Source organism: Ruditapes philippinarum, unplaced genomic scaffold (assembly GCF_026571515.1).
Source record: "Ruditapes philippinarum isolate M1 unplaced genomic scaffold, ASM2657151v2 ctg823_1_1_1_1, whole genome shotgun sequence".
In the NCBI taxonomy this organism is placed as follows: Eukaryota; Metazoa; Mollusca; class Bivalvia; order Venerida; family Veneridae; genus Ruditapes; species Ruditapes philippinarum.
In genome coordinates, this window is record NW_026853081.1 from 93,051 (window position 1) to 105,168 (window position 12,118).

General features: G+C 33.3%; 1 protein-coding gene across 11 annotated transcripts in view; it reads right to left on the reverse strand.

Annotated features, from left to right (window-relative positions):
- Nucleotides 1-693: 693 nt before the first annotated feature.
- The window catches only part of LOC132733321 (alpha-taxilin-like), a 66,245-nt gene continuing 54,820 nt past the window's right edge, over nt 694-12,118 (reverse strand). For 10 of the 11 annotated variants that reach the window (XM_060720023.1, XM_060719988.1, XM_060720009.1 and 7 more), the window contains exons 9-14: nt 11,301-11,354; nt 8,606-8,698; nt 7,290-7,385; nt 4,550-4,670; nt 3,808-4,035; nt 694-2,954 (exon numbers count right to left, since the gene is read on the reverse strand). In XM_060720023.1, the coding sequence (XP_060576006.1) occupies nt 2,773-2,954; nt 3,808-4,035; nt 4,550-4,670; nt 7,290-7,385; nt 8,606-8,698; nt 11,301-11,354 (774 nt within the window). In that variant the 3' untranslated portion in view covers nt 694-2,772. The remainder of the gene's footprint in view (nt 2,955-3,807; nt 4,036-4,549; nt 4,671-7,289; nt 7,386-8,605; nt 8,699-11,300; nt 11,355-12,118) is intronic. The other variant, XM_060719965.1, reaches the window with a different exon arrangement.

Consider the following 12,118-nt stretch of genomic DNA (forward strand, 5'->3'; position numbering starts at 1 on the left):
TATCACTCAAAGTAAAGACTGTTTTTGAAAAGCCATAAGTACATTCATGTTGAACCCTCATGTTGGTCTTATGTCTTAGGACTTAGCATTTACTTAGGACAAGTTCAGACCAGCGTGCAAATCTATCGTCGCCCATGTGTTATGCCGGTGGTGAATATGAACAAACCACACACACACATGCTCTATGTGCGCACATACACGCCGTGGCGTACATACATACAACACAGACAGACTGATACAGTGTCCACTACGGTTACACTCAATACCATCAGCTGTTTAACTTGTCTGTCTTGTAAAAGAAATGCTTTAAAATAACAATGGACAATTCAGATTTTAAGGAAGGACTACATGTATCTCAATTCATTTTTCTATTGTTTGGATCGGGTTGAAACGCTTCCTTGTAGAACCACAAATTGTCTGTAAGCTATCTGGCGAGGTGTTTTATTTGGTTTTACGGCGCACCAACACAATTTAGATAATATGACACCAAAACAGAAAAGATGATTCTGGCTAATCTGAGGTGTTACAAAGACTGGTAAGTATAACAGCTAAACCAGACTATAACAGAACTATGTAAGTCATCAGTATCTGGGAAGATAAGTAAGTCTACCCACAAAAGTATTCTTCACTTATCAATTTCACTTTATATAGTATAACATCATTCTTTCACGGATATCTAGAAAAACAACAGAATTGAAATTAAACAAACCTTTATTTTTTGTGAAAAAAAATTTGACATGGCAAAATGAATCATTGAGATGACCAACATTTTCAACGTGTAAGCATGTATACATGGAAAAGAAAACAAAAAAATAGCTATTTTAAATTCTTTGTTCATACCTAGAAGGATGGACCACCATGTTTCACATGAAGGCCTCCCCCCATTATTTTACTAATACTTCTAAAATCAAAACAAAAAAATACAAAATTGTGGCTAATTATCAATTCCTAGCAACCCCTGAAACCTTCAAATCTTCTTTTAAAAAAACAACATACATATATCAAAATTATCTGTTGTTTTACGATAACAAAAATACGTGCGGAGGTGAAAATATTTTAAAATTTGTTTACTTCTGTACAAGTTTTCCGACATTTCCGACATAAAAACTTTTGCAGATAAAAAAAAAACAGGTCAGGTTTCAATTAAGATTTTATTAAAGTGGAGAAATAACATATTTACTTTCAAAACTTGTTTGGCAACTTAATCCTGGGGGTCTTATGAAGTCATCTAAGCTATTTAAAGCTACATGCCTCAAGATTTGTCTTAAAATATTAAGAAAATCAAATTTTAGAAAAAATGTACTCTAGAGTTTACTCTTACCCTGCTGGAACTAAAGTGATTAGCATTTGTCGCCAGTATAGAGCCAGGCCAGCCTGCACATCCGTGCAGTCTGACCAAGCCCAATACTGCTAGTTGCTCGCTTTTGCATTTTGATATCAATGTCCCTTAAACATTGAATGTAATGTTCCAAATTCAAAGCGAGGTAAGACTATTACACAAATTCAGGTAGGTTAAGCAGTATAAGTATATAACACTTTACATACTAGTTGCAAAAAAATAGACTGAATTTACTATATTATAACCCTATTTCTACCCATTTACTAACCCAGTAAAGGATATTTTTGGCATACATGTACTTCGATGTAAAAAAAACAATCAAATACTGTATACTAACTATCTTGACAAAACTTTTAAATTTTAAAACCCTTTATAAATTTTCACATACAAAATTAGCATGAAATCTAGAAGTAAGCTGCTTTAATAACTGTAAAAAAAAACCCACGCAACAAGACACATTTTGGCTCAATGCCAAGATCTTGCTTTTCCAAACGCCTGTCTTGTTTGTTTGTTTATTGCATTTCTATATTAAGTATTCAAGCTTATTTACACCAAATATATTTTCCTCCAACAACTATAGTGTACAACTAATTTTTTCCAGTTTCTATATATTTGTATTTTTAAAACGCAAGGAACATTGCTCTCACAAAACCAAAAAAAACAACAACAAAAAAAAAAAACAAACACCACAAAACCTTTCATAACATGTATAATGATATGCAGGTATTTGCCCTGTACACTTGTAAATAACACAAATGTCAGAGCACAGGTTTATAAATAATTCCTCTATGATTTTGGACATAGTCCGCTTTTTTATTATTGCCCCTCTGGATATATTTTCTTATTTGAAAAAAAGAAGCTTTAAATAAATCAACAGCATAAATAAAGGATTCTAGATATTTTTTCTAAATTCTGACTCAATATCAGAGTGAATAGTATCATAAAAAGCAGCTTCTAGCTATTATACTTTTTTTGTATTTACATATTAATAATCACCATGACCTTTCAGGAGTGACCTTTATTGTGCCATTCTGTTGACCTTTGCAATATATTTCTATACAGTGCAAGCCACTCGTAACACATAATGATATAAATGTATCGCAAAAGCATTTTTTTTTTTTTTAAAAAACACAATGATTACCTTTTTTTATACTCCTGAAAAAATTACACGAAAACGCTTTTGCTTTACATTTCTAAAAATAAATTATTTGGATAAAATTATACAACAGAATTTAATGACAAGTTCAAAAGAGTGACCAATTGTATCTTTGTAAAAAGGAATGAAAAAAATTGATTCCTTTCTATGCAAAGTTTTAACTGAAGTCTTTCTAGACTTGTGTATGTATAATGATCAAATCCAAACTTTTTCATCATGTTTAAACTGTTGTCGGATGAATTTGCATTAATTCTTTTCATACAATTGATATTCAGAATCAAGACGCCGCATTTGATTGGTCATTCTGCATTTGATCATTCTGTAAACTTGTTCCTGATTGGTCAGAACTTGTCACTTCTTGTATCTGACTTTCTGACTGGGTATTTGCACCAGAACTGTCTTCTGATTGGTCAGCTGGTGTCTGCTGGATTACAGTAACTCCTGTTTTTTCTGAGGCACCTGAAAAAACCCCAAAACAAACACATCTTACTTTTGTCATGTTCAAAAATAATGTACAGGCCCTGTAAAGACTTTATTTAAATATTATCACATGCATAGCACAGTTATTGCCCTTGCTACCAATTTTATAACCAGTACAGACAAGCATTTAAAGGTTCATTGCAAAAAATTCAGAGGTATTTCGTAAAATCTTGATGTCCAAAGTTATTTTCTCCGAGACAATATGAATTAATGAAACATTAGCCCAACTTCTGATAGAATACCCTGTTGTCCTCTTAAAGTAGGCAAATTCATAATATATCTATACTGATTTGATGAATTAATTTCTCATCTAATGTAAGAAACTTTAAACTTCACATGGTCAAAATTTACTGCAAGGAAATCCTTTAAACAGAAAATTAAATGTTCGTGAATAACGTTAACTTCTAATAAATCAGTGAAATAATATCATCTTCAAAGCATTTGTTTGTTTGTTTTCCTGCTTTTTGTGCCAATTAAACAAATCATTGTTAATATCTCAGCGGTCGATCTATATAAAAATAGCTTTCCTGTATTACTTACCTGTATTTACCAACATCTCCCCAACTGACCAACTACTTATCCCACATGATTTATGAATCAGCGTTTTTGTTTGTTTGTTTGTTTTATTTTACGCCTTTTTCCAACAGTATTTCAGTCATATAGGCGGGTAGTTTCCTAACCATCAATCCTGGAGAGTTACACCAGTACTAGACTACCTTCCTCCGCGCTAAACTGGATCAGCAGTGAGAGACAAATCACCATAAGAATCAATGACCGGAGATCAATTTTCAAATTTAAACAAATTATATCAACAACAATGATTAAAACTTACAAGAATTATCTGAGTCTCCTTCACAACTCTCTCCGGCATCATCACCCGCCTCATTCTCCCCGGTCGTAGAGTCCGCCACTCTCTCCTCTGATGCCGGCCCAGAGCTCGAACCTGTGTTTACAGGACTTGTTCTGAATGGGAAGGGATCTGAGGGTAATGGGGGAAGTGAGGACTCTAAATCGTCGTCAGGACTATCTAAACCAAGTTTTTCCATGTCCGAAGTAACTGCTGTAAAATAAAAGATAAACATGGTAAATAATGATAGACTAGCATCTTTTAAATTAATTAAAAGAAAACCAACATAAATCCTTAACTTGTTGAATTTCTTAATTGGACTTGTCCATTACTATATCAAGAAGAAAAACTTTAGTTGGTCAGCCAACAGGATAGGGCCTGGTCAGACTAAACAAAATGTGCATGCTGGGCCTGGCCCTATAGATGTGGAAAAGGCTTGTACCTTCTAGTTCCTGCATATGGTAACATGCATCTATCATTTACATCTAAATTGAAATATTTTAATGTATCATATACATAATTGATTTTTTTAGTATTACGGTAATACTAAGTCTTTCGTGTGAAAAGCAAAAACAGGCAGCGTAGTAGAACCACTAAACTTCCATTGCTGGCTGGTAAAATTTATTCACATGTAAGATGCATGGGTAGAATCTGTTATCGCCTGCAGGTTAAGAATTAAGTGTTTAAAGGCTTTTGACTCAAACATCTAAACTGAAAGAGCACCAACCTATTTTTTCTGTTTCTAACATTTTCCTAGCCTGTCTCTCTGCCTGCATGGCTCGACATAATGACTCTAATTTACCAATCTTTGTCATCAATAGACCTCTTTCTTTGTCATACTTTGTTTTCTGTAACACAAAAAAGCATCATGTTGTAATATAACAATCTTCTCTAATCAATTTAGCGAGTCTTGAAACATGGCTTTGCTTGTTTTCAATGTTATTTAACCATTACATATTTCTTTTTATCACATGCGACTCCGTAAAAATGGTATTGCAAGGATGTGCATATATTTTGACATTAAGTCATTTGTGATATACAAACATTGTGTAAAGACGCACTAAATGTTACCGTTACACTATAGGCGGCTCAATGACAAAGTGATTCTTTTTCACTTAAAACAGTCTTTATTTTGTGTACCGTACATGTATGCGATAAATAAAATATTTTATTTTGTAGGTCCTTTACTGAATTTGTTGCATAAAATTTAAAGGCTCGCTTAATAAATTAAACTCATTCAATAAATTCAGTATTGAACTACACTCATTCAATATCCTCTATACATTATACATATTATGGAACATGACCCAACAATTATTATTCAGGAGATACGTGTGCAGATTCAAGTGGAAACTTTTTAAGTGGTCCTGAAAATAAAGTGGGCATGAAAAACCCTACCAAGACATTTTCTATGTTCATAAAGGGATATAATCCAGTCAAATTGTACTAAGTTTAGACTAGACTAACGGGTCTTGGCATTGGTGCATTATTTTATACACAAACAGGCAAAAACATTCTATAATTTTATTAACAATTCTGAAATGTCCACATAATGTACACATCGTTTCAAACAAAGTCACACAATAAAGAATGATATTTTTCCTGAATAAAATTTTTCATTCCATCAAACAATTCTTTTTTATTACTTTTCAGGATTTTTTTTATTTACTTTTCAGGTTTTTTTATGAGCCAGAACATCATAACTTTATCTTTTATTTGATTGGGTTAATGGAATTTAGCAATCAATTTGCTAATATCTGATCATGATTATGAAACAATCTTGTTATTTTATTTATGCTATTCATATCTTATTCTCAATCAAATACAATAAATCTGACACAGGCAACTGGACTTTCAATGATTATTATGGAATGATTTTGAGCCGCGTCACGACAAAACCAACACAGTGCGTTTGCGACCAGCATGAATCCAGACCAGCCTGCGCTTTCGCGCAGTCTGATCAGAATCCATGCTGTTCGCTATCAGTTTCTCTACATGTAATAGGGTTTGTAAGCGAACAGCATGGATCCTGATCAGACTGCACAGATGCGCAGGCTGGTCTGGATCCATGCTGGTCGCAAACCCATTATATTGGCGCGGCTCTTTTAAAGCTGGATCAGTTAGAACAGGGACGTGAGTAGAACCACCAACATTCGATTAGCTAGCTGGATAACTTTTTCACGTGAAAGAATTCAAGTACACTGCGGGGATCAAACCTACAGCGGTGCGAGGCAAGTGGTTAGAAATCAACGACCTTAACCACTCGGACATACAAGTAACAAACAGGCTACATGGCTGTTTTTCTTCAAAGGCATGCTATGATAATAGACTTTTCTAATGTTTATAGATTTATGCATTTATGAAATTGCCTGAGTGGCTATTCAATTGCTACACAGGGATACACAAAAAACCAACATGGTTTTGTATTGATATAGTTTGTTAGCACTTGACTTAGCAATGATAGAAAAGGTGGGGCTTAATTTTTTATTGCTAAACACCGGAATGGTCCTATATATTTCTTGTAGAACAAGAGCAATCAGTGATCACATGTGTCGCCTCATGATGGCCAATTTCATGTTGGGACAAATTTTGTGACAGGCGGACAGACAGTGCACAACTAGACTTGGTACTGATCATTCCTGTAAAGTTTGGATAAAATTGCACCAGTAGTTTATGAGTAGTCCGGACAAGCTTTTGCGTATCTGGCAACACACAGAAAAAAACACCTTTTTATCAAAGGGCCATAACTCAACCAAAAATCATTCAACCGGAAAACCCATGCAATATGGGCAAGGACTTGAGCTTAAGATCAATCCTGTAAAGTTTCATTGAAATTGCATTAGTGGTATAAGAGAAGTAGTACGGACAATCTTTAAAAATAAAAATTATTAAAGGGCCATAACTCTGACAAAAATCATTGAACCGGAAAATGCTGACAATATGCACAACTAGACTTGGTACCAATCATTCCTGTAAAGTTTGGATGAAATTGCACCAGTAGTTTATGAGGAGTAGTCCGGACAAGCTTTTGTGTATCTGGCAACACACAGAAAAAAACACCTTTTTATCAAAGGGCCATAACTCGGCCAAAAATCATTCAACCGAAAAACCCGTGCAATATGGGCAAGGACTTGAGCTACAGATCAATCCTGTAAAGTTTCATTGAAATTGCATTAGTGGTATAAAAGAAGTAGTCCGGACAAACTTTAAAATTAAAAATTATTAAAGGGCCATAACTCTGACAAAAATCATTGAACCGGAAATGCTGACAATATGCACAACTAGACTTGGTACTGATCATTCCTGTAAAGTTTGGATGAAATTGCACCAGTAGTTTATGAGGAGTAGTCCGGACAAGCTTTTGTGACGGACGGACGGACAGACAGACAGACGGACAGACAGACCACGGAGAAATGATCCCTATATGTCGCCACTACTCCGTAGAGGCGACACAATAAATGAAGTACCTCTTCAGCCATTTCTAGAAGTGCTCTGTTAGCATTTTCCCATTTGCCCTTCCATTGAGCTCCATCCTTCTCCATCTTTTTACAACGTTTTGTCATCTAGAAATATAAATATTTTAAGTTGTGATCTGATGACACCATGTAATAAATATTTAGTCTGATACACCATATTATCAACATATTTATCATTTTAACAATGTCTGTAATAAGGTTCAATGGTAAACTTTGTGTGAAGCAGACAAATACTGAATTCAGTCAATGATGCCAAGATCAGTGTACAAATGAACGAACATTACAAAATAATTGAAATACGTCGATAAATGAGGTGCCACGATATTATAGTTCAAGCATAAACCATCAATATAGGATGTAATAAATTGAAAATTTGTTAATCTAACAAGGAAGATCAAATGAGCCGCATCATGACAAAACCAACATAATGCGTTTGCGACCAGCATGGATCCAGACCAGCCTGCGCATCCGGGCAGTCTGATCAGGATCCATGCTGTTCGCTTACCAACTCTATTACAAGTAGAGAAACTGATAGCGAACAGCATGGATCCTGATCAGACTGCGCGGATGCGCAGGCTGGTCTGGATCCATGCTGGTCGCAAACCCATTATGTTGGTTTTGTTGTGACGCGGCTCAAATCAGATTTCAACCTTGAACACTGTCTTTGATTTCAAAAGAGCTCATGCTACTCATGAAAATAAGGCTTCTAGTATTCACTCAGTAAAATACAGTAAAACTCTGAAAACCGGAATCCTCTGATAACCAGACAATTTTTAAAGTCCCATATTTTTTTCCTTATAAGTTAATCGAAAAACATCCTCTAAATACCAGAACCTCTGAATTCCGAAAACTGAACATTTTCTTTTTATAGTTGGGTTTTATGTTGCACCAATATAGTACAAGTCATATGGCAAATTTCCAGCTTTATTAGTGGGAAGAAGACCTCAGGTGCTTCTCAATGCATTATTTCAGGCATGAACAAGCACCTGAGTATAACCATCGAGGTCCTGTAAACTAGCTGGATAGCTTCCTCACATGTACCAAACAATTTTCTTTTTCAAATTAGTCATTTGCAAATGAAGGTGAATGACATGAAAGTACATGTACACAGAAATTGCCAATAACTACAATGGAATTATTATTATTATTTTCATGAAAATTGTTAATTAAAAAAAACTATTTATAATACAACTTGTCTAGTTGTATGAAACAAGCTGAATGACTTTTTCATACTTAAATAACTAAGAGAAAATAATCTTATTTTTTGTCAGTAAAAAGCTTAATAAGTACATGTATATATATAATACCTTATCCATTTCAACCTTGAACTTTGAAAACATTTCTTCACTCTTCTTGATTGTTGACTGGAATTCTTCATATCTTTCCTTGTACATATTTAACTGGAAAAAATATTTGACAAAAGTTAGGTGCTGAATCTAGGAAGAAAAATGTCTAATTTTATAAGATCTTATACTACTGAAGACTTTTCAATACTCACTAATACTCACCAATGTGATGGCAAACATAAATGGCAAATTTGAAGTGGATATCTTTCACAATTTTTAAGGAACTGGACCTTAGAAAGCCTTAATATCATTGAAAATTCTAAATTAAGTTTTTGGTTTTTGAAAGACTTTCATAAAATGATTAACCAATATCAATATCCTTTATTTTTTCTTTATCAAAATTTTTTAAAAAGCGCTTGAGTGCAATTCTGCCAGATTATTATTAAACAAAAGCTTTAGTGGTTTTTTATTTGCACTCCAATGCCAAACTTCAAAAGATTTCATTTTCACTTTTTTGGGATCATCCTGTCATTTGCCATTTTAGCAATTTGCTATTTTTTTTTTATCAATTTGTTTTCAAAAATCTTAATTTAATTACAACAGTACTTCTCCATATTATGCTAGTCTTTTATAATTCAAGGAAATCAGAAAATCATTACAAATGTGGCTCAAAAAAATACTTCTTAATCAGGATTATTTTTTATTTAACAAAAAAGCCATATTAAAATGGCCATCTATTCCACATTTTACAGCAATTTCCATCTAGCAATATCTCAAAATCATGCTATTTAATCACAAGTATAATTGTCTGCCTTTTATTGATATTTCTCTTAGTTTACACATAAAAAAATCCTAAGAAACTGATAAATTGACATTTAACCAGGGGGGAATGCCCATCCTTTCTTTAATTTAATAATTCTCCGTGAAACAAAATCTCTGTCATCTATTTTCAAGTAAATAATCTAATAATCAAATAACCATGATCACGTTCAATCCAACAGAAAAATAAAAGCCATGGACAAAAAGTCAATATTCATTACCTAGACAACAATAAAAGATAATGTTTTGGTCTTCATTTATTTTTCTTATCTACTTACGGTCTTCCATTCTGAAGTATATTTATTACTGTAAGCCGTTTCCAAGACAATTTCTTCATTTTATCAATTTTCTGAAAATTCAGTTCCCACAGGGGTTGGTTATTTCTCTTTATTTTCATGTAAACAACAGAATTTATGGCTGTCGGTTATTAATTCACAGTAAGAATAGCTTGCTATTTTCTCCCCTATTTAAACACACAGACATCTTCCTAAACTAACAAACAGAAATGGGAAAATAATTGTAGGTCTGTTGTATGGAATTTAAATTACTTTATGTATAAGGAATACAGCTAGATATTGTCATACTAACCTAGATGTATTTGTTTAGATATTTACAAGGAACTGGCTGTAAGACTATATAGTTAACCAACAACCTGCTAAATTTTTAAAATGGACTTGTCCAGCTTCCATTTCAAGACCTGTCCATAATAAAATTTGGGTAGTCTTGAAAATCTTATTGTTTGAATTTAAAAAAACACCAAATTCTTCCAAAATAACTGAATGAAGGAAAATTGCTTGTATATCAATATTCCCCTCAGTGAATGCACAAAATCATTACTGAGCAGTTAAATCAGAATATATTATTCTGTTTGCATACAACATTCATGTGTGTTAAATAAGCAGAAATATTCTTTGTAAGAACTCTTTCGAGAATTGACCTTAAGAATATGGAAACAACTGGATTTTAGTGTCTATAAAATTGATAAAAAAATTCATTAGATATAGTTTTTATACCCTGTACGTAAGACTTTATCTCTCATTTGGGAATTGACCATAAAAATATGGAAACAATACGACTTCATTGCTTTAAATTTTTATTGAACATTATCATTTATAGATATAGTTTTTATACCCTGTAAGCAGGCCTTTATATATCTCTCATTTAAAGTAAAAAATAAGAGACAGATATATACTGTAGAGAATGAGAAATAATGGAGAGACAAACAGGATCAAAGGGCGGCTGTGATAGCAACATTAAAAGTAACTTTTCTTTTACATTTCTAACCATAGAAAATTATCAGAGAAAGATTTCAATATTACACTATCTTTTGAAAATGCTAATCATTGTATTTTTGTATCGCAGTATGAGAACTGGTATATCTATTCTAAACTTTATTAAATCACTGCATTAAGACACAAGTTGTGCTGCATCATTGAGAGTTACAAGTCTAACCATTTATTGATCAACTGATTAATGTATATATATATTTATTTCAACGGGATTTTGAAACAGTTCTTTTACAACAGGCTTCCTCAAGTAAACATCATTGTTTTGTTTTGACACCAGTATGGCTCATGCATGATCCCTGGGTTAAGAGGCTGGCACATTAATCACTTGATCGTTTGAGCACTAAATGTATTAATGAAATGCCTGTATTACCCAGCACAACCATGCCTTCTTACCCAGCTCTGAACAGATGGCTACCCAAACATTTTCATTGTAAAATCCCTAAATTTAACAAATGACAAACATCTAAATTTAAAACTGGACCATCGTCGGTTACCCACGGTATACATTCCGTACATTATTCATTAAAACAATTTCATGGGGATAAAGGATCAATATTGATCCTTCTTAAGTATATGTATATATCATAATATTTATAATTATATCTTACCTCAGCTTCTTTCAGTTGCATTTTCTTCATATATTCTGTAGACTGTAGGATTAACTGTAATAATGTTACAAAATCAATGTTTTAATACTTTTGCTTTCAGATGGGTAATTTACAAACATACTATTTTTCGCATCTTAAACCAAACTTGAATGCTGGTCCATGATATAAGCTAGTACCAAGGTAGATATCCAAAATTTCACAAGTACTTAAAATGAATTAAGTTATATTAATTCATAAATCTTCAAATGTACATATGTAACTTCAACTTTCTTTAACACTTCCGTAAAATCCTCCCCCCAACACACACACACACACAATAAACAAGTTATGTTTAATGCAAGTCAATGCACTCAATGCCAACCATCATAGAAACAAGGACCATCGTCAAAACTATACTTTCATCATTTCAGGTATGTTTAGAAAGGAAAATCTGTCCAAAGTTAGAAACATGTGCATAGGACACAAATGTGCCTACATTCCAGCGAATTGGCAGTCAAGAGGAAATTTATATGCAACCATCCTCTGCCCCTTCACTTCAGTTATAGGGGAAGTAACAAGAATATTGGTAACACCAATGGATTCTTCCCATTGCTGCTGCAACAATGCTATCTAAATGGCCTTGCTATAAGGAAAAGTAGGAAAATCTATTTTCATTCAAACTGACCAAAGAAGTTACCAACATACCAGTATTAAATAGCTAGGATATGCGACATCAGTCAATAAAGACAGGTGCAACAAGAAATTTTAAGTAAGAAAAAAATCATGTACTTGCAAATCAAATTTGAGGAGTACAAAAAACAAGAACTGTCGGAGGACAG